This window comes from Diplotaxodon limnothrissa, linkage group LG2 (assembly GCF_057381915.1).
Source record: "Diplotaxodon limnothrissa isolate DT_005_m linkage group LG2, D_limnothrissa_male_GT1.1, whole genome shotgun sequence".
Taxonomy (NCBI): Eukaryota; Metazoa; Chordata; class Actinopteri; order Cichliformes; family Cichlidae; genus Diplotaxodon; species Diplotaxodon limnothrissa.
The window spans coordinates 23,228,597-23,256,184 of record NC_140597.1 but is presented as its reverse complement, the minus strand read 5'-3'; the positions used below and the strand labels follow the sequence as shown (position 1 = coordinate 23,256,184).

At 41.2% G+C, this 27,588-nt stretch overlaps 1 protein-coding gene across 1 annotated transcript in view; it reads right to left on the bottom strand.

The window, feature by feature from the left end:
- Positions 1 to 8,271: 8,271 nt before the first annotated feature.
- pigg (phosphatidylinositol glycan anchor biosynthesis class G (EMM blood group)) overlaps positions 8,272 to 27,588 on the bottom strand; it is an 84,570-nt gene continuing 65,253 nt past the window's right edge. Inside the window, exons 11-13 of the mRNA XM_085368375.1 lie at positions 19,036 to 19,345; positions 15,241 to 15,404; positions 8,272 to 8,595 (exon numbers count right to left, since the gene is read on the bottom strand). Of these exons, the coding sequence (XP_085224501.1) occupies positions 8,373 to 8,595; positions 15,241 to 15,404; positions 19,036 to 19,345 (697 nt within the window). The 3' untranslated portion in view covers positions 8,272 to 8,372. The remainder of the gene's footprint in view (positions 8,596 to 15,240; positions 15,405 to 19,035; positions 19,346 to 27,588) is intronic.

Sequence of the window (27,588 nt, the reverse complement as noted above, 5' to 3'; positions counted from 1 at the left end):
GCATGTTTAACATTAGCTGGCATAACGCTAGCTTGTAACCAGCTGTGGAGCACAGATGCAACAGGTGATTTCACCAACGGCTATATCCAGACATGGGCAATGACAATAAAGTTGAATTCTATTCTATTCTATTTTCTAAGATATTCTTACAATGTGGACATGTGCCATACCATGCTGTTACTGAAGTCTTCTCTTTTTCCTGCATTTTGATAAAGTAACCTTTGTTTTGCTGGATATTCATAAGCTATCCTATCATTCATTTCCAGCCTGATCAGCTCACTTTTACTCATGATGACAGGGCAGCGCAGAGACATCTGCACTCAAGTATCATTGCAAACAATGATGTCACCCACCACGGTGCGTGCTCCGCAGGGATTCAGCGCAGTACTATAAATCAAGCTTTTCGACTGCAGGAGTTTGTCAAACTCAACAGAACTGGTCAGGATTATAACGCAGCTTCACAAGATTTTTCACGAGGCCGATGAGATACAGACGGATGTTACTCTTTTCAAGCATAATTCATCATCGGCGCTGCAGTTCCCACAGAGCGGTTCATAATGTTTTATTCTTACAAAAAACAGAAAATCGATCTCCATCTGAGAAAATGTGTTGCTGTCATTCTAAATTTTTCTAAATCACTTTACAATCACAGGAGGAGATCTTGGTAAAAAACAAAACAAAACACAGTATGGGAATCCAGATTTAGTCGGATCAAGAGCTCGACTTGTAAAGACAGTGCGAGACCATTGGACAAGTCGAGCGAAGTGAAGCATGCTGACAGAATAATCCTGTAGATCATTATCTGGTTCATCAACTATTTACATCACACTTTGATATCTTTGTGAGATTCCTCGTTGAACTAACGAGAGGAAAAAGGCACTTGACAATAAGATGCTGCCAGTTTAGCTTTGAGGCTGGCTCCACCAAAAAAAGAAAGAAGAAAAAAAGCTAAATGTGTCCTCCCTGTAATGCAAACCAGCTCACCTGCAGTGATCCATATGCAGCGTGTGTCTGCCCCTGACCCCCCCCTGCATTCAAATGCAAATCCTCTTGTTTGTCTGACTTTCCAATGATGCTCGGGGCATTTAAATTCCATTCTGTGCCGATGTAGTAAGCAGTGAGGTCCCTGTCAAGGTGAGTCACAGCAACAACAACGGCGGCAAAATAAAAGGTGACGAGCTCACCTCGCATCAAACAAAAATCTATTCAGGAAAACATGGAACACCAGTGTTGCCTCCTCTTCCCCCACTTTTCCCAGTTTGGCACCTGCTTCTCTGACGCCTCGGGGGGAGGGAGTCAGTGATCTTCGCCCCGGGTGAGACGCTGTTTCAATGCAGACAGCTCATCAAGGTGAGTGACAAGTGTTGGGGCGGGAACATGAGATTCACTTTGGTGTCTGGAGGTGAAAAGATGCAGTCTTTCAACTTGATTTTTTTTCCTGGTTAGAACTGCCAGGTTATGATCAACAAGAAGCTTTGAAGCAGTTGCTTCTGTTCGTCGACGTCAAAAGCCCATGAGTCAACAAAATAACTGCTGGAATGATGTCTTACTTTCTACTTTACACCACATCCCGCTGGATTAAAAGTCTAGCTTTTTGTGTTGGAGGCGGGGATATTTTCTTTTAACAAATTATACAAAATTGAAGCCAAACAGGAGGTTTGATGAGTGCTCCAGTCTTCACTGCAACTCAGACTTTACTTTCAAAACAAGAGTCCAAGCACACAGTGAGCTCCATTAACCCTCCTCTCGTGTTAGGGTCGGCACCGACCCATTTTAATTTTCAAATGCATAAAAAAATCACATACATTTGTTTATTGTATCAAGGCTTTTTGACTTCGTCAGGAACCTCTATTTCTACAAAATAAAACAAAAAAAAATATTTTTACTAAATTATAAAATGCCCTAGTTGAAATTATGACCTTTGTGTTGTTAGGGTCGGTTTCGACCCAGTTATAATATTATGAGTATAAAGCAATAATTAAAGCCAAAACTGAAATCATAAGTGCACTGTCAGCTAAAACGCTTACAGCAAGCGCCTCTCCTAATCATATGAGCTTTAGGGGATTCTTATTTTGCATGTTTTTTGCAGTATACCTGCACAAAAACAAAACAAAATAAACACGGGCATGTGAGGTGAATTCACTATTTGAGTGGCCATTTGACTTCCAGAGTGCACATTTACAATTTGCAGCACACAAAAAATGAGAAGAAGATTCACAGTGAGCTAAGTTCAGGATCATACTTTTGGTGAAAATGAAGGAGAGGACACAGAGCAGCATAGCGATTCAGATGGGCAGGTTTCTACAGAGGAAGGCAATGTGGACTATCATCCAGAAGACACAGACACATCTGATCAGAGGTGGAGGTCGCTGGTGCTGAAGCTACTCCTGCTGAAAGATTCAAGTCCAAAAATGGTAAGATCTTTTGGAGCTCAGTACCTCATGATGTACATGGCAGGGCAGCTGCTGCAAATGTCATCAAAATGACCCCCTCTGACCAAAGTCAGTGACATCAAGAGATGTTTTGAGATATTTATGCCATTGTCACTAGAAAGAATCATCATTACTATGATAAACCTTGAAGGGAAAAAAGTCCATGGCGACATGATGAGGAATACCTGGATGCTTTCATTGGTGTTCTTCTTGCTGGAGTGTACAGATGCTGCAATGAGGCCACTGATCGTCTATGGGATGCATCGACAGGCAGAAATATTTTCTGGGCAACGATGTCACTTCACACATTTGATATCATTTTGATTCAAGAGTCCTCAGATTTGACAACAGAGAGACCAGACTGAGGTCTGACAAGCTCGCTCCCATCAGGGATGTCTGGGAGAGATAAGTGCAGCTTCTTCCACTGATGTTCATCCCAGGGCCAGTGACAGTGGATGAACGTCTTGTCCACTTTTTGAGGAAAATGCCCCTTCCGGCAATATATACCCAGTAAGCCAGGGAAAAACGGCAGAAAAATCTGGGAAGCCTGTGATGCAAAAACCAACTATGCCTGGAATGTACAGATTTTCACCGTCAAAGCTGTGAGTGGCATCCCTGAGAAGAAACAATGAAAATGTGTGGTCCTCCATATGACCACTGGACTGCAGGATCACAATATCAGCTGTGATATTTTATTTTTTACCAGATATGACCTCGGACAAGAACTTCACAAAGGAAACTGAGGTGAAGCTGTATCATTGGGAAGTGATAAAAAGCCTACAATTACCCACGGCTATAACCAAAACAAAGGAGGAGTGGACTTTTTCTTTTTTTTTCAGTTTATATTAAAGGTCTACTGCTGAAAAAAACAAACTTTTTTGGTCTTTTCTTGATGTACAGTGGGGCAAAAAAGTATTTAGTCAGCCACCGATTGTGCAAGTTCCCCCACTTAAAATGATGACAGAGGTCAGTAATTTGCACCAGAGGTACACTTCAACTGTGAGAGACAGAATGTGAAAAAAAAAAATCCATGAATTCACATGGTAGGATTTGTAAAGAATTTATTTGTAAATTAGGGTGGAAAATAAGTATTTGGTCACCTCAAACATGGAAAATCTCTGGCTCTCACAGACCTGTAATGTCTTCTGTAAGACGCTTTTCTGTCCCCCACTCATTACCTGTATGAATGGCACCTGTTTGAACTCATCATCTGTATAAAAGACACCTGTCCACAGCCTCAAACAGTCAGACTCCAAACTCCGCCATGGCCAAGACCAAAGAGCTTTCGAAGGACACCAGGAAAAGTATTGTAGACCTGCACCAGACTGGGAAGAGTGAATCTACAATAGGCAAGCAGCTTGGTGTGAAAAAATCAACTGTGGGAGCAATCATCAGAAAATGGAAGACATACAGGACCACTGATGATCTCTCACAATCTGGGGCTCCACGCAAGATCTCATCCCGTGGGGTCAAAATGATCATGAGAACGGTGAGCAAAGATCCCAGAACCACACGGGGGGACCTGGTGAATGACCTGCAGAGAGCTGGGACCAAAGTAACAAAGGTCACCATCAGTAACACACTACAACGGCAGGGAATCAAATCCCGCAGTGCCAGACGTGTTCCGCTGCTGAAGCCAGTGCATGTCCAGGCCCGTCTGAAGTTTGCCAGAGAGCACATGGATGATACAGCAGAGGATTGGGAGAATGTCATGTGGTCAGATGAAACCAAAGTAGAACTTTTTGGTATAAACTCAACTCATCGTGTTTGGAGGACGAAGAATACTGAGTTGCATCCCAAGAACACCATACCTACTGTGAAGCATGGGGGTGGAAACATCATGCTATGGGGCTGTTTTTCTGCCAAGGGGACAGGACGACTGATCCGTGTTAAGGACAGAATGAATGGGGCCATGTATCGTGAGATTTTGAGCCAAAACCTCCTTCCATCAGTGAGAACTTTGAAGATGAAACGAGGCTGGGTCTTCCAACATGACAATGATCCAAAACACACCGCCCGGGCAACAAAGGCGTGGCTCCGTAAGAAGCATTTAAAAGTCCTGGAGTGGCCTAGCCAGTCTCCAGACCTCAACCCCATAGAAAATCTGTGGCGGGAGTTGAAAGTCCGTGTTGCTCGGCGACAGCCCCAAAACATCACTGCTCTCCAGAAGATCTGCATGGAGGAATGGGCCAAAATACCAGCTACTGTGTGTGCAAACCTGGTAAAGACCTAGAGTAAACATTTGACCTCTGTTATTGCCAACAAAGGTTATGTTACAAAGTATTGAGTTGTATTTTTGTTATTGACCAAATACTTATTTTCCACCCTGATTTACGAATAAATTCTTTACAAATCCTACCATGTGAATTCATGGATTTTTTTTTCACATTCTGTCTCTCACAGTTGAAGTGTACCTCTGGTGCAAATTACTGACCTCTGTCATCATTTTAGGTGGGGGAACTTGCACAATCGGTGGCTGACTAAATACTTTTTTGCCCCACTGTAAATGTCTATGGGTCGGAATTGACCCGTAACACCATAGATGTCATTTTAGTTATTAATCTTAAAATGAAAAAAATCAATAAAACAGATTTATTTAAGAGATGCGTCCTATACCCCTCAGTAATACTCAGGTAACACAGAAAACTTTTATTTATTAATATGATTCTCTTGAGGTTAATTTTACAATTTTTTTTTATTGAAATCGAGGGGTATAGTGACAAAAAAAGACCCAGAGGCCCACGCCAAAAGTATTAAAACCAACATTTTCATGGATAAGGAAGCCTAACAAGGTAACCAAGAGATGAGAAACAAATTGGATGATAACTTATTGTTTTTAGTGTATTTTATAGCTGATTTAATTCACGGGTCAAAACCGACCCGCTAACATAAGAGATGATAACAGAAAGCTAACACGAGAGGAAGGTTAAGTACTTGGACAGGGACACATTGTTTGCTCTCTTGGCTCCATACTCTTATTGCTTTGGATCGAAGCCAGCTTACATGCCAGTTTTACTTTGGTGGGATTCTTAGTTATACTGAAGAAACAGATTGAGTGGACGTTAAACAAAGTTTATGTCCGCGGCCCTCTGGCAGACACAAAATTTTACGAGTCGTGCATCGAAATCCAAACGAGAACAATTCATCATGTGAAATAAAGCCCTACTGAAAAGAAGAGGAATTATTAACCCAGTCTTTCTGGAACTTGTTCTGCAGTGTTTATAAACCGCCACACAGTTTTGGATTTTTACCAGCTGCAATTTCGCAATTTTGCAAGTAGAAATCAAAAGACAAACAGCAGTGAGCTCAAACAAATGCTGCCTCTGTGCAGTAAGAACATGTAAAGCTTCAGTGAAACATAAAATCAAAAAAGACTGAATGGAAAAAAACAACAGCATTATTCGTCCTTTTATCAAAAGCTGAAATTTGGATTTGAAGCTGAACAAAAGTTATTTAGGTTTATACACAACATCAAACTCTTTCCTGTTTGCGTCTCTTTACTGAGCTCAACTTCATATGAATGTGGTCATTTACTGGGATACGAGTTCGTAAAGGAGGCTAATGCAGCAAAGACACAAAAAGACCCACAGACATAACTGCTCATTTCATCTGAACATATCGAACACCAAAGTCTGAACTTCTTGTGTCCACATCTTTCAGAATGTCACCAGACACTGGATGGTTACAGTTACAAAAACAGTAATAGAAAGAAAAGAACACAGTTTAGCTAACGGTTTAGTGCAGTGTACTGGAAATATTGTGCGATGTGCTCGAAAACTCCCACTCTGCACCCCCATGTTACACCCACACAGCTGTTTTCACTTACACTTGCCTGATTAGACTCTTTTCTCAAGACTGAGTGGGCACAAAGGAGCTCCACTTGATTGACGTCCCCCTCGAACTTCTGCTAATGTTGTTGGACCCTTTAAACTGAGACAACACACACACTTTCTCACAGCAGGTGTTTTAACATGAACACGGAGAAAGCACACGTAGTACTAAAAATACCAACAATGACTCCCGTAAGACGCAGCAGCCAGCATGAGCAACAGGAAGTTGAGATGATATTTTTTTTTATCATTTACACCTGAGCTCATCGTGCTGTGACAAAAGGCAACTGAGGTTGTGGTCGAATTGTCAAATATTGTCAAAACATAAAAAAGTGTTTGGCAGCCATAGCTGAGCTGGTTGAATGCCAAGGAAAAGAGCTTCAGTGCTACCTTTATTATTACCTGACTGTTTACAGGCCAAATATGAAGGTTATGCTACTTTATTAAAACTCTTCTTGTTGCTTTGCATGAAGTACTTTTTAGAAATCTTCTCTCACTTCATTTCATGGAAATTGTAACTTAGTTTACAGGGGGTTATGTTGTCATGTTGCTCGCTTCTGGGATCATAGTTAATGCCTTTTCCATGGGTAACCTGTGGTGTGTGGAAGACAATCAGTTCATCAAACTTGTCCGTACTAAGCCCAAAGGAAACGCAGTGAGCAGAGTTCATAAAGCACTGCAGCGACATGGATGGACTGGGATTCTGGAGGTCTCAGAGTGGGTCGGGTCAGAGATGTTAATCTCATGTTTCTGTGTAACTTCTCTTGTGTGTGTTTGACTTTTCTGAGCTGTTTTGTTTTGTGATATAAAACAAACAACAGCTCACAGCAGATGGCCCCGCCCCTCCCTGAGCCTGGTTCTGCTGGAAGTTTCTTCCTGTTAAACGGGAGTTTTTGCTTCCCACTGTCACCAAGTGCTTGCTTATAGTGGGTCAGCTGAATGTTGGGGTTTTCTCTGGATTATTGTAGGGTCTTTACTTTACAATATAAAGTGCCTCAAGGTAACTATTGTTGTGATTTGGCGCTGTATACAAAAACTTTAGTCACCAATATAAAAAACTGCTAGGTTGGTTTTCATGTTTTTCACAGTAACTTTCTAACTTTTGGAATAAATAAAGTCGATCTTATTTAGTTTTACTTAAGAGATGATCAAAGACTTAATAAAGGAAAAGCAAATTGATTCTTCAGCAGGAAGAAGTTTTATTATTAATCTAATCATTTTATTGTTGTGGTATATAGTTTTAAACTCCATCTAGTAAAAAGGTTGGTTATTCACATTCATATAGCCTGCATGAAACAACGTGATAAGAACACAGATGGCAAAATATCTAAGGCGGTATTTCCAGTATTTGATCTCTACCATAGAGGCGAACAATTCGGACAACTGCCAGCCTCCTAGAAAACACGCCTATAGTATCAAATCAAAATCTACGTTGCTTTGTTCTCAAGTTATCGCATTCACAAGATTTTCAGAAAGAAAAATCAGGTCCCGTGACTGAAACTGAAGCAGCTAAATGGAACTGAGTCATAATCATTAGTATTTGCACGTGTGCTCAAACTACCGTTAAGTAAGATCTTTTTCACTTTAGTGACATCGCATATTTCTCAGCATTAGTCTGTACATTTTCACCACTATAAAGCTCAGCATGAATAAGTGAAAACAACTATGAGGGTGCAAGTCGAGACTAAAACAAGTATTATCAAACGCTCACAGCACATTCACATCAAGCTCTCCAGTGTAACATCAAAGTCATTCAATTAATCATGGAGTCAAAGCGCCCGTTGCTGCTCACTGTACACTCATCCCTGAGGTATGTAAAAAAAAAAAAACCCTCTAAAATCTTTACATCATCTCATTTTTATTCATCCTCTTCAACACTTTTCTTTTTGGAAAAGAATTAAATATTTAAATATGCTTCTCAAAAATACATTAAAAGTGCATCCCCGAAGTATTTTTTGCAACAGAGTTCACAAACATCTATTCACATAATGTGAACAGAATTAACTTAGAGAGTGAAGGTGAGTACACTGTAGCGTGGATCAGGCTGAAAGTCCCACACAGTATAAGACCAAGTCTGATCCTTTAGGGGGGATTTTCAGTCTTTGGCTTCCTAAGACTTACTTGAGCTGGGGCTTTGTTCCATGGTGATGAAGAAGAGACAGACTCCTGCAGTCAGCAGGAGATGCATGGATTCGTACAGTAATTTGGGTGAAAAGACACTCCATATGAAGAGATGATAGCGCAGAACAGTTACCAGCACTATGTAGGCTGCGGCTGGCACAGACCTCAGCAGGGCCAAACAGTAGCAACCATGGCCGACTGCAACCGGGCTCCTGTGGAGAGGAAAAGGATTCATCAGAGAGGAAGATGGACTGCAGAGAGCAAAGCAGGCGACTGTACTGTGGATAATAGTCAAAACTTCCTGTGTAGAAAAGTTTTGATGTAAGCCAAGGTCATCCGAAGCTGCTTCATGTTTGTCGTGATGAAGTTGACTCGCTAAAAATGCAGATTGCTCAGTGATTCATAGCAGAGGCCACAATTTCGCATTTTTTCCTTTACACATGTACCCAGGAGAAGACTCTGATCCAATTATCTTGGCACAGTAATGCGGATTGCTGGCAAATTCTGATAAAGAAGTTAATGACTCTAAAACCTGCAAGATGGGATGGCGTGAGGAGATTAGGAGACGATGATGATGTAAAGCCAAACACGCACAGATATACAAAAGACTCGGTCTGTAATACACTGAAACACATGCGCCAGTTTGCTAAGGGATCTTCTTCATTACAGCAGGCAGAGTCCCAGCTGAGGGGGAGGAACTTTAAGTCTTTTCACAAGACAGGAAGGCAAACCAAAGGAGTAGGTGACATGCTAGGTAGACCGGTTAGCAGATGGATAGATAGAAACACACGAGTGGATCAAAGACTGACCAATACTGATAATCACGTTTTACGACTCAGTGGATAACAGAGAAAATAAAAGGCTTGTGTGTATCATTGTTACTGCGCTTTCCTCAGTTGTAGAGGCAGAAATCATTTGAATAAACATTATTAAAATCTCCAAAAGCCACATCATGTTACTTAGTGGAAGCTAACATTTTCAGAAACTCAGTCTTTGTTTTGTAGAGTCTGAAGACGAAGTTCTTGGTGGAGGTGGAAGTGGTGGAGGTTGAAGAAAGCATACGTATGCATGCATGCATACGTACGTGTACATGTACATAACATTATGTAATTTAATTTAATTTTTTTAAATTTTCTATGTTATCTATTTCATTACACGGGCATTTTGTCGTACCACGGGGAAGAAATATTGCCGTTAAGTGCCTTCGTAAGTTGAATTTTTCGTTAAATGGGGTCTTCGTAAGCTGGGGTTCCACTGTATTCTAGAGTCAAATGCGAGGCCATCTGTCTGACAGCTAAAGCTTGGCCCACAGTGGGTCATGCAACAGGACAATGACTCCAAGCACAGCAGCAAATCTACACCAGAATGGCTGAACAAGAAAAGAATCAAGGAGCTGCAAAGGTCCAGTCAAAGTTCGGACATCGACCTGATGAAACGCTGTGGTGAGAACTTAAGAGAGCTGTGTATAAATGTATGGCTGTAAAGAAGAGCGGCACAAAATCCCTCCACAGTGATGTCAGAGGCTGATAAAGTCATACAGGAAACAATTACTTTAAGTTACTGCTGCGAAAGGTGGTTCTACAAGCTACTGAATCATGGGGTGTAGTTAGTTTTCACATGTCTGCACAGGACATTTCTTTTTCCCATGATCGTTGAGTATTTGATGACACTGTAAAGATGGAAGTACCTGAATTTAGACATATTAACTATCACACTTTACTGCTGCAAAGTGTCGCTGCTGTGACCTCCTCTTGACTTGGGTTGATTACTTTTAATTGGAAACACTAGGTTTGTAACAAGATTAAAATATCCTTGGTGTCATGTAATTATTGCATAAAAAAGGTGCAGAAAACTTCATCGCTGTAGTGAACTGCAAAGAAGCTACAGGCATGTTAGCCAAGCATTGTAGTGGGAATACACGCACAGTTTACCTGAGTGTTTGCTTGCATTACATTTAGCGTTGGTGTAAACAGCATGTGTATCAATATAGCCCGAGTGACTGCAGCTTCAGTAGCCTGCATTATGCATGATATGCTAATTAGCCATGTGCTCTTGCTTCTTATGCTTTTAGCTACACCAGCCTGATAAAAGCTTTACACACAAAGCTTGTGATGGACTGATGACTGGTGAAACCCTGTGTGTACAGACACATTTCAAACATCTCCAAAGTGACATAAACCACTTCTTTGGAAGTGAAAACAGCTACCACGACACTTGAAAACACCCATTATTGTCATTCAATCCAAACTGCTGGCATGCTAGATAGACTACAGTACGCACAGCCTGTCAACACTGAACTAAAAACTACCCCTGGAAGCTCTAATGGATATTTCCAGGCACTATAGATAATAATATGAACATATTCCTGCTTTTTAACATCACAGTAAGAGGTTGAGATGATATATTTAAATATGTCTGGTTGCTTTTGCTGCCCTAATGGACTCGTTTTTAAAACTATGACTGACAAAGTCTCTCAGATAGAGAGAAATGAAATTGGTGCATGTCATGTCACAGTAAAGTAGAAATATAAAGCTGCATAAAAAAAATGGGGAAATAGAAAACTGAACGCCACCATTCTCTGTTTGTGTTTGCTGTTACGCCTACTTCCACAGAGTTGCTCATATCAAAACATCTTGGGGTCTATTTCTGTGTGCTGCCTCATAGGCGAGCTCTAAGGTGGGTCACGAGAACGCACAGACAGTCTGTGAAACCTGTGAACAATACCTATAAAAACTGACAGTTTACAAAATCGCTAAGGGTGTAACTAAGGCTCATTGTGCTAATGCTGTGAGAAACTAACTGTAACTGTTACCCAAGTTAACATGTTTATCTGCTTCACTCTTGGTGGGTGCGTTGCTGAGGACCAGAGTAAATCAGTGCCAAGTTTGAGGATTTTTTGGTAAATGGTTCTCATGTTTTGGCTAAAAGCTGCTCTCTGAGCAAAGCTGTGACCGTAGCCTGCTCCACTCTGTGTGCAAGGAAAGGGCCACAAATATATTTACAAGCATGTCTGTTTGGCTCCGTGTGTTAAACTCTAACCTAATTCTAACTTTACCCCTAATATCAGACCTAACCTTCAGAAAACACCTTCCTAACACTTCACTTTACAGTTTGTCTCGTTTTTAACTACAATCTATTTCAATAAATCATTTCACCTTAAAGCTCACGAGCATGCAGATGCTGAGAGACTGACACTTGTCACTCTTGCAAAGTGTCTTAGAAATAAATCAGCATGAATGTGCCTTATGCTGAATGAATGAAATCTCACAGATTACAAAACCTACAGTGGATTAAGACAAAGAAAAACACACTGTGTGTAAATAATGATTTAGTTTGATGTCATTACTCAGCAGATGAGGACTTCCAGTACAAGCCTCGTGTTCCAGCTGCTGACGCTGCAGAGTGAATTTTAAACTAACTGAGATTATTTTAGCGCCATTAGTCAGAGTACCTCTGAGCACCTATTAGAGGTAAGTCTTTTGTGGATGAGTGATGACAAGCAGGAAAAGTTTTTGCACTGGAATGCAGTGTGTGATGTTTACCATCAGCTGGGCGGTGTTAACCCCCTCCAGAGGCTGCAGCGTTCATTACAGCCTACATATGAAATTGATGGGTTTCCCACTTGGCTATTCAGAGGATAAAACCACAGTGAACATGGCGAGGCTGCCAGGCACCAAATCCCATAACTGGCTGCAATTACGCCGTCGATCTAAATGGAATTTACCGCCTGCTTTCATTGCTCCAGTTTAGGTTCAAGTTTACAACCGATCAATGCAGGTGCTGCGTTTGAACGGGCTTTCTCAGAAGCAACGTTTTCAGGAGCTATTTTCAACTTACTGTAAATGCAATAATTACAACTAGACATCTCAGGTATCATGCTTTTATTGGATCACGTAAAGTAATTTTCCTTTGCTGCTGTGCGTGCGTTTGTGTGATACTCGACTGCAGGATAAAATCAGTTTATGTTGATATTTCCGACCTATTTAGAGCACTTAGGGTGAGATTCCCGTGGATGTATGACCAGATGTTCTCCAAAAACACTGTGATGGACACTACGTGGCTTTTTTGATGACACATCAGTACTAAACGAAAGGTCGAGACAAAACCGACCACAGTGCTGGACTACTGGATCACATTTTTCATTTTTATACCCCGCTGAAAGCAGCAAAAAGAAAAAAAAACAATTCAGAAGGATGGAACTTTTTAATCAAAGACCGTCTCAACTACTGAAATGTTAAACACAGCTTATTCAAATGTGGGATCAAGGACTATTAAGAATATAAATCATGTATGGGTATTTTCACCCTCTACAGTCTAATTTCTATGCATTCTTTTTGCCAACAAAATTCACACGTTTTATTACATAAAGTAAGATTTCTTTATATCTCAAGGCAGCAGACTTGCATACATATCTCCGCTTTTTAGTTGCTGGCATTATAACATAGGAGGCAGGCTAAAATGACTCCTTTTACACAAACAGTATCTTTTGTCTGCATTAAAATAGCATTTTAGTTTTGGCTCTATCAGCAGGGCAGCTGCTGCCCAGCCACAGACCTCATCACTCAGCGCTGTGCAGAGGCCTCACGCTGAGAGGAAGCGGTAGTTATTGGCTGCTTTCACACACATACAGCAGCCCAGCTACTGGCCCTTCTCCAGTGGAGGTCTACCGCAGGTTAAGCTGTTTACATGCATCTTTGATACCCTCCAAGGAACGCTTGGTTCCGAGTAAACTAATTAACATAGCATTTCTGCGCGCCAGCACTGTCCCACCCACAGGCTGAAAAAGTATGAAACAAACAAACAACAGTCAAAAGTAACTGTAATAGCGATGCTGGTGTGTGGCGGTGCTGGCACAGAGGGCACAAAAGACAGTGAGAGAGAGGAGTGTGTTTGAATTTGGTTATAACGCAGAGCGGCTGCGCCCAAAGCTTTAGCTGACATACCACGTTTCGAAGAGCACAAGTGCCTCTCCATCAGTGACACCTACCAATGTTCCAAATGTTTTCTCATGAATGGATTACAAACTGGGCGTCGTTTCAAACGTTCGGTTATATAAAAAGTGATTACAACAATGTTTTTATGCAACCCAGCTGACAGTGGAAACTTCGATCATGTAGGACTTACGTATAGAATTGCTGTGCATGACTTTGGATTATGGAATCGAAACGACTACCAGCTCGTCACAGACGCTGGATGCTTCAACCATTTATCCTTTTCTTTTAGCTATTCAGGTTACGGTCATGCCACCAGGAGCACATACAAGATCGAGCAATCCTTGAAGCCAAGAAGGGGGGAGCCTGGTTATGCTGGTGGTTTCTTCCTGTTTAAAGGGAGTTTTTCTTTCCCACTGTTGCCAAGTGACTGCTTACAGGGGGACTGTTGGGGTTTTCACTCTAATATTTATGGTCTTTACTGTGACTGTTAGGGCTATGCGATATAACCAAAATCTCATATCCCGATATGAGACATTTATCGTCCCGACAACGATATGTATCATAAAAATGTTACATTTTCTGTAAATTCTGTGAATCTCGGGCAACTCGACTTGGTTAAAGTGTTTTCAGCTGGGCGTGGTGTACCTGGAGTCGAGTGTTACATATGTTGAAACGGCCGCAGTTTTCTTTGAGTATTTATTACACAGCGTGCTGCAGGGAAACGCCTGTTCTAAGGTTTATTTTTTAGCACCTGACGGCTCTTTTTAGCTTTTCGTCCATAAACACTCTGCATACTATTTCAAGTGATTCAGTTCATTTTGAAAAATCTCAATAGGATCTTCAACTTTATTGTGAAAGTTTTATGTGGAAAATAAACAACCGTACAGCGAAGCCACGCGATGGTTTTACCGTCGTTGTTGCTAACGACAACGCTTAAAAACAACCGCTTGTCCGTCCGTAGTGTGGTTATATTAAATATAAGAGAAAGAGAGAAAGAAATTCTACAGTGACCATCAGAATGATGAAAAAATATTGCTGTAAACAGTTTATTTTGCGACACCACGAAACAAACGATGGCGTATGAAACGATAGATGTTTTCATATCATCATCCGATATATCTCGTTATATCAAACAGCCCTAGTGACTGTTGCTGGAAATTGGTGACACATAAATAACACTTGTTTTCTAAGCTTGGGACAAACAGTTCACACCAGGAAGGTTCCTGCAGTTCACTTCACTTTCATTTTATACACAAATCAATTAAAATGCAGTTACAATCATAATTACGCATAAAACAGTGATTTGTAAAATCCCCAAAAGCCATCCTGAGCTTGTAAACAGGGGTCGAGACATCACGATAAATATCATTTTTAATTCTGTATCCTAATACTAACATAAATCTTTAAAAGCACCTTGAAACTCCTAAAGTACAGTATAGAGATCCTAAAACAATACATCCAGACAGAGACACATGGGGAATAACAGTATAAATCCACTGGTGGGTGAATTTTAAATGGAAAGCTATGGAGAATATTTAAAAACCCTGAGTGATGCGGGGTTTTAGGAGTGAACATTTTTTAGTAGCAGCTGTCTTAAGCTCTGAGCGAGATGCTGATTTTTTTAGTGCTCTCTAGCTCGTTCCAAACCTGCGTACCTCCAGTCACACTAAAAGTTTGCAATTTTTTTTCTCTTTTGTGTGTTTACATAGCCAACCATTTACACACAGACATTCACAACTATGAAGAATTTTGAATTACCAGTTAATCTAGCCCCACTAACCACATCCCCTTAGACTGTGAAGCCAGAGTTCCTGGAGAACATGCAAACTCCACACTCCAGGACCTTCTTGCTGCGAGGCAATGATGCTAATCACCGTGCTAATCCAAAAACCAGTGAATAGTGGGTTTTAAATTGAAACTTACCGGTCTCTCTCCGAGCTAAGGTAGCAGACAAGGTGACACGCCCAGAGCAGCGGGCCTGCATAAGTGCTGAGCGCTGTTAAGAAGATGGCAGGTGCTTCTATGTAGCTTTCCAGTCCAACGAATCCAACTGAAATGTCGACAGTGGCTATGTTGTTGGAATTCCCCTGCAGGCGCACAAAGAAATCTTCTTCAAATAATTTACATTATATACAGACAAAAATAAGTAAACAAAGAACTGTGGATGTGCTTCAGAGCTCTAAAGAACTGGTGCTTTGCTTTATCATCATTACTGTGAGTTTCTGGCCACTTCCCAGCAGCCCAGTTGTTTGTTTTCCAGTCTCTGGCCAGAGCAGCGCACACAGCTCTCGGTCTGGAGCTGGACTTAGTAGCACTCAGACTACTGTATGCACCAGCAAACACATTTTATTTCTTTATTTGACAAAAAAGAAAGAAAAACAAAACACAGATTTCTGCCTTATTTAACTTTGCACCCAATTTTGAGCTTCTCTGGAACAAGATAAATATGTCTGCAGTAAACTGAAAATATAAAACTTTTGTTGTACTTTCTTTTCATCTCAGCCTTTAGAAGATATCATCACTGCAATGCAATCAGGATTTATAGCCCCAATCTTCTGGAAGTGCAAAATACAGTTACAAGGACAAAAAGACTTTGTTCAAATGAAAAAATATATATTTATTTATTACAAAAAAAGGGACACAACAAAAGTAATTGCTGTTCAAACTTATTAAGGTTTATAAAATCCCCCCAACACCACAGCATTCACACTTTTCCTGTAACTCAAGCCACTGACCTGCCCCTCTGTGCACAACAAGTGATAATAACATTTTAAACGGACGCTGTTTGTTGTGGCAGGTAAAGAAAATGAAGCCCAGATATCAACAGTGTCTCTCCTCTTAAAAGCAAATGTGATGACGGTCCGCAGACAACAACAAGCATCAAGTCAGCATTTGCCTCCCTCCTGTAAGCACATCTCCGATCACAGAGGAGGAAAACACTAACAGCTGGCTCCATTTTAAACAAACAGCAGACACCAGTGAGCAGGTTGGAGACTGCATATGGATATTTTCTGCTTGCTGGAATCCTGCTGCGATCTTTCAAATGTCATTTGGCACCATCAACAAATGTCTCACTTAAGAAAAAAAAAACCAAAAAGAACTGCAAGACGTGTTTTTTTATAGACAAGATTGATTCTCACAAGACAGTGTCGGAGAGTGTGGCTGGACTAATGCGGTTCCTTAATGGAGTCGATATCGAGGAGGAGCAGGCGGCACACTTTCACCCTTTCAAATTAAAAATGCTTACAGTGCGTGGTGAGTAGCAAGGTTTCGATCACCTGAATAAAAAATATGCGCTCTAAGTTGCTCTGTGTATTCAAGCCCACCTTTTAGTTCTGCTCTCTGATGAATCATGTTTTCCACAGAAGCAGAACTTGTCACTGCTCATGCGGCAACATTTGCACAAACTGGCTCATATCTGAAGAGTAAACACCGTCCTTGCTGCCTTGCTGACCATCTGGTTTTGGGTGATGGCGATAAATCCAGAGAAAAATCCGTCACTCCCAACGATCGAGACAGACGATATCACTTTATTTATTTATTGTAATGCTAGTGATGTCTGCCGCTGATGTTACCTGGAATACTTCCCATAATCCTCTTGTGTTTTCTAGCATTTGAATGCCAAAAGAGATGGACTTTAGAAACAAAAGCTTTCTGCCAAAAATCATAACAAATCTTTGGAAAACACAACAAAGCAACTCTGTTTCTAGACCGTTAATGTGTTACAGTTCAGACTCGGTGCACCGATCCTCTGTACTCATGGATTAGATTTTAATTGGACATAATTTTGGTTATTCTTCACATCAGCGAGCTTAACTTTTATACTGTACGTCGCTGCTTACAGTTCCATTATGGTTACAGCTGCGCCGAGAATGTTTTTGCTCAAATGCCTGTAATTACATGCCTCGATGCTTAGATGGGAAAATTGTCTGGTGGCGGTCTATTCCCGAGCCCATCACAGCATTAATGACCCGAGGGGTGATGAGGGTGATTAAATTGTTAACCACGTGGAGGTTTGCTGTTGACAACAATGCACAGTCGCTAATCAAATATCTGCGGTAGGTGGAAGTCGAATCAAAAGGTAGGTTTTCCTCTCCAGCCTTTGAGGAAGAGGCATCGTACATCCTCGGGAAGCGGCCGGTCCGGTTGGCCTTCATGGTAGAGCTGGATGAAAGTAATATGATTTATACACAAACACTTCCTCTGCCCAGAACAGCACCTATTACAGTATCTAGCACTTTATCAGTGGCGATAGCTTCCGTAAATGTTGCTACACTCTGTGACAGGGCGTTAAATTAGATGTCTTTTACAATCAAGACACTTGCTGACTGTTTTGTTCTTCACTGTGCTTCCTTTTGTATTTCTGGGAGGTGTGATTTTCGCACAGCGTCACACACGCATTCACTACTCAGCACAACAGTCAAAGTCAATTTGGAAAGGTGGGTAAGGTTTCTCAAGAAAACGTGTTTGGTGATACGCTCAAAGGAGACCTATTATGCTTTGTCTTATTTTCTTTTGTATATATAGCGCTCACATTAAACATGACCACAAATTTAGAGGAGGTCAAGCAATCCTTCGATCCAAGATCTCAGGCTTGGGATTGCTCAAGTGCTCTCTTCGTGATCTTAAGTGGGTTAAAAATGCTTGAGCTAACAAACTTGCAGACTAGCATTATGGACACTGTAGGCCCACATGTGGCAAACTCTGGGGGTAAAAAACAAACAAAGCCAACACAGAGGTGCCAAATACTTCTAGTGGACACTTTATGTTGGCTCTAAAAGCAAGTCAATCCCAAAAAACTCCCATTTTAAAAACCTTAGGTAGAACAATGAATGAGATGATGCAGTAGAACAATTTGGATCTGGCAGGATTTGTGATCCCTGACTAGACTGGGATCCAGAGGAAACAGGCACATATTGTTCTGCTGGGAGAGACTTTTGGGGCGACGTGCTTGGTTTGTAACAATGTTTAGGCACAAAGTAATCGCATTAATTCAAGAATCCATGTTTTCCCAACAGAGCTTTTCTTTTTTGTCTTTCGGCTGCTCCCTTTAGGGGTCTGCACAGCTGATCATCTACCTCCATTTCACCCTCTCCATAGCATCCACCTCTGTCACATCGACCCTCTGTATGTTCTTCTTCTGCAGGTCTTCCTCTTTCCCTCCTGCCTGGCAGCTCCATCTACAACATCCTTTATCCAGTATATCCAGCGTCCCTTCACTGCACACGTCCAATCTGTCTCAGGCTTGCCTCTCTTTACTTTGTCTCCAAACCGCCCCCTTGGTACTAATTTCTAATCCTGACCATCTCAGTCATTCCCAAAGTCCTCACACCTCCAGCTCCACCTCCTGTATTTTTGTCAGTGCCACCATCTCCAAACAATACATCACAGCAGGTCTCACTACCGCCTTGTAAACCTTTCCTTTCACTTGTCACTCTGCTTTAGTCACAAATCACCTCTGACACCCAATTCTTCGGCACACCTCTTGTGTCTGTTGCATTAAGCGATTGACCCCAGGTATTTAAATTCCCCCACCTTTACTACCTCTGCTCCTTCATTGCTTCACTGTTACACGTTTCAAAGAAGAAAACCAACTAAACAAAATAAAGAGTTGAATGTTTGAGGAGTTCAAATTCATGCAGATTCTACAAGACTGAATGCAAATTATACTTGTGCAGTATAATTTGATTTAAAAAGAATCAACTTTAACCAGCTTACCTGAAAGTAAAAGAAGGCCTGACCAAACCAGTAGTGCATGATGGTAGTCTGGGCGGCATCATAGTGGAGTTTCTTCCAGATAAACTGAGCCATGAGCGTCTGGATCAGCAGGCAGCAGCAGAGGACTGGCAGGTTGTGAGCACGGAAGAGCAGCGAAACCAACAAAACCAAGCCACTGTAAATCTCCCATAATCCCCTGCTCTTCAGTTTGGCATCTGCTGTGATGATCTGGGATCGCAACAGGTCCTTGGTGCCTGAGAAGAGGATCCCCAAAATGAAGACGTAAACAAAGCGAGCTTCCACCGTGCCCCTAAAAAACAGAAAGATCAAACACTGAGTCATTTGTTGCATGTGCAGGAAGCCTGAACTGAGTTTCTGTTAAACTTCTCATTCATCATTCAAGTAACTGTGGCGAGTGACTCTGGGATGTGTAACTATCCAAGTGTTTAGCAGTTAAAGATCAGGGGTTTGGGGGCAAGAGGAAAGGGAATGACTTAGATCTTATGTTGCAATAGGGTTTTTTTAAAAGTTCACCACTTTAATTAATTTCACATTCCTGTCTCTTGTTACACAGGATTCCTCACATTTCTGTGACTCATAACCCTCCCTTCATTCAGTATGCAGTATGTCAATGTAACATTAATTATTAAAGCTATGAGACTTGAAGACAGAACGAATCGCCGCAGGAAAACAGACTTCCTCGCCATCACGGTGTCTGTCGGGGTTCCCGCATCGCTATAATTTGATGCTATTAACATACTTTGAGTACATTTTAAGGTCATGTGACATTTAATCTAAATTGTCCTTGTTCGGTGGAGCACTGCTGCGTGTAAGAAGCAAGCATACTGATGTTGCTGTTAAACACACTACTCCTGAAATTGGCTTGGTTATTTCACGACAGCTGATTTGTAATGGTAAAACATTTCTCAGGAATAATTTTCATCTTTCCTTTGCCAGTAATGACAAGGAAAAGTCCAAACTCAGAGATGAACTATACGGGTTGCCACAGTTACAAAACTCCTACTACTGTATATCAGGTTGACTTTTTCCCTGGGTCCTCACTGTTATCATCAGATGATATGTACTTCTGCTTTAAACACACAGATATGTAGCACACAGTGGTGGTTACACAGGTACGTCCATATGTCTCTTATTTAAAATCTAATAATGGTGCGATGGTGGTGTGAAGGGCAGACTTTGAACTTTAATCATGGGGTTTAAGGAAAGTATTTCATTAACCGTTTGGAAAATAGAGCCATTTTTATGCACAGTAACTCATTTTCAGAGGCTTAAAAGTATTTGAAGTTTTGACTGACAAGCATTTAATGAAGGGAATGTGTGAGGTGAGGCCTGCTCCCTTCATCTTTCATGACAAATTAAGTAGATAAAAGATCTGGAGTTGATTCCAAGTGTTGAACTTCCATTTGGTAGCTGCAACATTCAATATTATATAATGAAATAAATATGTCAATGCACCAAATAAACTTTATGAGACTTTATGCCATGTCCTTAAAAAGAATGAATGCATTTGTCAGCTCACCAAAAGATTTTGAGTGCAGATTCTTTCCTTGGTTAAGAAAAAACATTCAGAATATCACAAAATCTAGCCAAAAACACACCAGAGAAGGTAGATGCATCACTGTCAAAGTTTGCAACTAAGATGCCTTCACAAAAAAGTGCAAACCACTGGTTACACTCAGGCGATCGTGGCTCAAGAGTTGGCAGTTCGTCTTGTAATTGGAAGGTTGCCCGTTCGAGCCCCGACTTGGACAGTCTCGGTCATTGTGTCCTTGGGCAAGACACTTCACCTACTGGTGATGGCCATGGGGCCGATGGCGTGATATGGCAGCCTCGCTTCTGTCAGTCTGCCCCAGGCAGCTGTGGCTACAACAGTAGCTGCCTCCACCAGTGAGTGAATGAATAGTGGTATTGTAAAGCGCTTTGAGGGTCTCGAAAAGCGCTATATAAATGCAATCCATTATTATTATTATTAACTCATTCACTGCCATTGACGTCTATAGCCGTCAACTGCAGTGAATGAGTCAATGGGTTTAACTCATTCACTGCCAATGGCTGGCAGTGAATGAGTTAAGAAGGCAAGATTAGGGTTTTCCAGAGAAAATGAAAAAATATGGAGAGATGAAACCATCAGTAAACTAGTGTTTATGCTATGCTGTCTGCTCAGATTCTGCGAAATGCTGTAAACCTGATAATGGGGGGCGACCATGGCGCTGGGGGTTGGGAAACGCATTTGTAACCGGAAGGTTGCCGGTTCGATCCCCCGGGCTCTCTGTCCTGGTCGTTGTGTCCTTGGGCAAGACACCAAGACACTTTACCCCACCGCCTACTGGTGATGGCCATGGGGCCGATGGCGTGATATGGCAGCCTCGCTTCTGTCAGTCTGCCCCAGGGCAGCTGTGGCTACAACTGTAGCTGCCTCCACCAGTGTGTGAATGTGAGAGAATGAATAGTGCTATTGTAAAGCGCTATATAAATCCAATCCATTATTATTATTATTATTAATGATCCAAAGCACACTGTAAAAGAACCCGAGTATTTCAAACCAAAGAAATGAGATATTCTTTAAAAGCCAAGTTAGTAATCCGATTACAGCCCAATAGATCAAATTTTCAGATACAGGGAGTGCATAATTATTAGGCAAGTTGTATTTTTGAGGAATAATTTTATTATTGAACAACAACCATGTTCTCAATGAACCCAAAAAACTCATTAATATCAAAGCTGAATGTTTTTGGAAGTAGTTTTTAGTTTGTTTTTAGTTTTAGCTATTTTAGGGGGATATCTGTGTGTGCAGGTGACTATTACTGTGCAGAATTATTAGGCAACTTAACAAAAAACAAATATATACCCATTTCAATTATTTATTTTTACCAGTGAAACCAATATAACATCTCCACATTCACAAATATACATTTCTGACATTCAAAAACAAAACAAAAACAAATCAGCGACCAATATAGCCACCTTTCTTTGCAAGGACACTCAAAAGCCTGCCATCCATGGATTCTGTCAGTGTTTTGATCTGTTCACCATCAACATTGCGTGCAGCAGCAACCACAGCCTCCCAGACACTGTTCAGAGAGGTGTACTGTTTTCCCTCCTTGTAAATCTCACATTTGATGATGGACCACAGGTTCTCAATGGGGTTCAGATCAGGTGAACAAGGAGGCCATGTCATTAGTTTTTCTTCTTTTATACCCTTTCTTGCCAGCCACGCTGTGGAGTACTTGGACGCGTGTGATGGAGCATTGTCCTGCATGAAAATCATGTTTTTCTTGAAGGATGCAGACTTCTTCCTGTACCACTGCTCGAAGAAGGTGTCTTCCAGAAACTGGCAGTAGGACTGGGAGTTGAGCTTGACTCCATCCTCAACCCGAAAAGGCCCCACAAGCTCATCTTTGATGATACCAGCCCAAACCAGTACTCCACCTCCACCTTGCTGGCGTCTGAGTCGGACTGGAGCTCTCTGCCCTTTACCAATCCAGCCACGCGCCCGTCCATCTGGCCCATCAAGACTCACTCTCATTTCATCAGTCCATAAAACCTTAGAAAAACCAGTCTTGAGATATTTCTTGGCCCAGTCTTGACGTTTCAGCTTGTGTGTCTTGTTCAGTGGTGGTCGTCTTTCAGCCTTTCTTACCTTGGCCATGTCTCTGAGTATTGCACACCTTGTGCTTTTGGGCACTCCAGTGATGTTGCAGCTCTGAAATATGGCCAAACTGGTGGCAAGTGGCACCTTGGCAGCTGCACGCTTGACTTTTCTCAGTTCATGGGCAGTTATTTGGCGCCTTGGTTTTTCCACACGCTTCTTGCGACCCTGTTGACTATTTTGAATGAAACGCTTGATTGTTCGATGATCACGCTTCAGAAGCTTTGCAATTTTGAGACTGCTGCATCCCTCTGCAAGATATCTCACTATTTTTGACTTTTCTGAGCCTGTCAAGTCCTTCTTTTGACCCATTTTGCCAAAGGAAAGGACGTTGCCTAATAATTATGCACACCTGATATAGGGTGTTGATGTCATTAGACCACACCCCTTCTCATTACAGAGATGCACATCACCTAATATGCTTAATTGGTAGTAGGCTTTCGAGCCTATATAGCTTGGAGTAAGACAACATGCATGAAGAGGATGATGTGGACAAAATACTCATTTGCCTAATAATTCTGCACTCCCTGTACTGAAGGCAAAACTGAAGGCAGTGAAGCCCACAAACAAGCTGACGGCAGCTAGAGTAAGGGCCTGACTGAGCATCAGCATTTGGTGAGGTTAACGGGTTCCAGACTGTCATCGACTCCAAAGGTTTTCCATCCAAACATTAAAAATCAATCCTTAACTTACGATACCGTAATCTTAGTGTACTAAGTAGGGCACCTATTACCTCCTAACTGTTAGGCCAATGTCAAAGAAACTTTGCATGAACAACTTCACGCGTATATTGATTTATTTATTATAAATTCCAATTCTTTGGCTTTTTCACATGAATTATGTTCATCTCATCATCGGTTTGCGTTTTTTCACGAGTCACCTTCGATATACATCGCACACATGTATGTTTAGAGTTAATTTGTCCAGTTAATTTGGAGCCACTGAAATTGCGGGACTGTGTATAAATGTGTGTAATTCCTAAACAGTTAAAACATTTGAGTCGTTGAATTAAATCTGAAAATCTGTCCTTTAATCAATTCTTGATTATTTGTGGTGCACAGAGACGATTCTCGATGACACCTTTTTATTTTTCATATTTCCCAGGGCCTGAAGTAAAGGTTTAGCCACCCTGTATGGTCAGATTGTTTTATTTTTGACTTGGTGCACTGGCGTAACTTTTTGGAAGCTCCTCTTGTACGGTTTTAGGATTGTTTATGGAGCCATGCTTATTTTTTTGACAGATGTTCTGGTTCTTCTGCACTTTTCTGATATTTAACTGAATCTATTCTGTCTCATAAATTAAGGCTTTTTTGATTTACCTTTCTATATAAAAGCCTACATGCAGTTCTCTCAGACAGTTTTCTTTGTCTCCGATACCTCAACTTGACCTCCACCGTTCCTGTTAAGTACCATTTCTTACTTGTATTATGAACTCAGGAACTTGCTACTTCAAAACAATTTTCTTTCTTTTTGTAGCTTTCTCCAGCTTTGTGGGCATCAATTATTTCAATTTTCAAAGTGCTAAGCAGCTTCAACGAGGAGTCCATGGCTGCTGATTGTTGGGAAATGGCAGAGAAAGTATTAAGAAAGGTATGAAATTTGTATCGTCTGACCTTTCCTGTTAGATATTGTGAAAAATATATACCACATACTTTGTTTTTGACATTTTCACTCAAAAAAACTTTAAACCATGGACAAAATACACAAATCTTTTTCTATTTATCTTCTACTGACAGTCCTCTTTGTCCATTGCTTTGCATGTGGCATTTTCTCCATTTTCTGTCCTCTCTTTGCACTCGGGCTGTACCGGACTGACCCACCACTCTGGGAACTCTCTGTTTTTCTGGCCTAGCTATTAATGCCTCCAGGATATTCACCCGGTCCAAACAAAGGGTTGAAGTATAGAGGCTCCATATGCTGTGCAGAATGCTCCTCGAGACAAATGCGTGATTTGTGAAATGGAGCAACATCAGTAAAGCTGACTTACATTCTTGTTATTTTGAGCTTGCACCAGTGTTCTGAAGCAAAATTCTCCACGTGTTTGTTTTTTAACTTTACTTTCATAAAATGATACTCTGCTAAGAGTATGATGCCACGACATAAAATATAGCATCGAGCATACCGTGTAGTCTTTCTAAAACAAAACACTACACTGCATTAACCTCCTGTTTTCCCGTTTCATTTAGCTAATTATGATATGTTAAAATGGAAAGATTTCAACCTTCCTTCCTTCCTTCTCTATTCTGATTTTGATCCATGCCACCGTTTTCAGCTTCCCCTCTGTAGCCCTGTGACAGACTGGTGGTCTGGCCAGGGCGCACCCCGCCGCCTGCACCATGACAGCTGGGATCGGCTCAAGCGACCCTGAATTGGATAAGTGGAAGAAGATGGATGGATGGAAGTTTTCATCTTGGCAAAGATATAAGTTGTTTTGTTTAATTCAAGTTAAGTGAAGTCTAGCCTAAGCCTAACAGAAAATAAATACATCTTTCCTCTACATTGTTCCATTATAACTTTTAGCTTACACTCTAACCTCCTGTTTAAAATATTGTCACCACTGGATGCACTCTGTGTCTAAGAAATGAGGGTTTTAGTCAGTTTTAACTGTGTATTTTAAAACGTAATATTCAAATATAATCATCACTACATTAGGGCCAACATGACAGATACCACATTTGAAACGTGGACTGGTCAGGTGCTCACAGCCCACTCTTGTTTTCCTTTGAAGCTTTAAAAAGAAGTTATGGCTTAGAGAAGGTTCCTTCAGATATTTACAAATAAGGCTCCAGGTAAATGAAATCATTAATGAAGGGATGGCTAAAGCTGAAACGGTGTACTTCCTGACAGCTGAGAGACTCCAGCCCAACCACGACCCTGAATTAGAAAAGTAGAAGAAGATAAATGGATCAATGGATCTTCTCAGCTCAGCAAAGACATAATATGTCACTTCAAGTTGAGTTTAATCTATCTAGCCTAAGTGAAATCTAAGAGATATTATACATGTAATCAATTAGATTACAATTTAATCTAAAATTGTAATCAAAAATGTATCTTGCTGTACTTAAAAAAAGTAATCTTTTGATACATAACTTGGGTCAGTGTCACTACTGGTAGCATGAGGTGACACCTGGACCCTACAGAGGTTGCACAGGTAATCCAACTAATCTAGGATGGCACATCAATGTCTCCCAGCACAGCATTAAGGATATTTCAGGAGACAGACAGTTACTGTAGGAGAGCTGGACAGGACCATCAGCAGGACCAGAATCTGCTATGGAGCTCAACTGTCATTTAGCATAAAACAACAGAACTTGGAGAGGCAACACTGGCACTCTGTGATTTTCACACATGAGAGCAGGTTCAACCTGAGTGTATGTGACAGATGTGAAAGGGAGAAGCCTTGGTGAATGTTAAGCTGCCCGTAACATCGTTCAGGATGACGGGTTTGGTGGAAGGTCAGGTTTGGTTTGGGGAGGCATATCCATGGAGGGACACACAGACCTCTACTGGCTAGGCAACGACACCGTGAGTGCCATTAGGTCAGAAATCCTTTGACCCATTGTCAGACCCTAACGCCTGTCCGATGGGTCCTGGGTTCCTCCTGCTGCACAATAATGCCCGACTCATCTGGCAAGAGTCTGCAGGCAGTAACTGAAGAATGAATGAATTGATACCACTGACTGGCCCCCAAGCTCACCTAACCTAAATCCAACAGAACACCTCTGGGACATTATGTTTAGCTCCATCTGACGCCGACAGCTTGCACCTCAGACTGTCCAGGAGCTCAGTGATGCACTGGTCATTGGAACACATGATCTAAATATTCATTTATCTGCCAATTTATCAGATAACTAAGCTTAATTTATCACTGGTGCATTCTCTTGTTCATTGAATCGTTGAAGTATTTTCAGCCTAACTTTATTGATATAAATGATTCTGACAAAAAAAAAAGAAGAAAAAAAATCAATCCCATCACAAACCACCACCAAAAAAAAGATTTCCCAGCACATAACACATTTTCCATTAAGGTCGCTCACACCCACACGTGCTTTCAATTACTATTTGGATTAGTAATAATAGTATAATAATTAGTAATAATTGCTAATGGGAGCTTTGAGCATGTTGAAATGTAGTGGAGCTGTGAACCAATAAGAAGGTTAATAGGGAAGGTAGTCCTACAGTGCGATATAAAACCAACATGAGATATCACTTAAGCACAGGCTGTCCACATGAACACTCACCCACCCACCCATTGTTTTATATGTGCTAAACAGTGAGCTCACTAAGTAGCAAAGGTTAGTGTCACCACCTTAAAGTACTGATGTTACATAATTGTACCCATGGTTATTTAAGTACGAGTCACATGAACAAACATCGGAACCAAAACACAACAACTGAGTTCATGGACACAACAGATTTGCTATTTTTCTATAAATCTGTACATCAGTAACTTTAATTTGGCTAAACTGTATCCACCTTCAGTAGCGTAGAAAGGGTTTGAGCCACACATTTCTTTTTATTTTGCTTCCAATGATCCAGAATTTCTTGCCTTTTTTAAATAGTGACATTAAGAGAATTTTTAGACAACACAGTGTAACAGTCATAATATTGTATTTTTGTACCAACAAGACGATTTCCAAAAGCTATGACCTGAAAACTGGTACATCCCAGCACGGTGTGCAGTGCGTCCTTAAAAAGTCGGAGGAAACTGGACAAGTTGAGGAGAAAGAAAACATCAGTGGCAGAGCTAAAAACTTATTTATAATAGATGAACAGTATGTGAAAGTTGTCGCCTCAAGATATAGGAAAACCCCGCTACCAGGCTCAGGGAGGGTCAGCCATGTGCCTCGACTGGTTGGAGGGAAAACAGAAGAGAGAAAAAG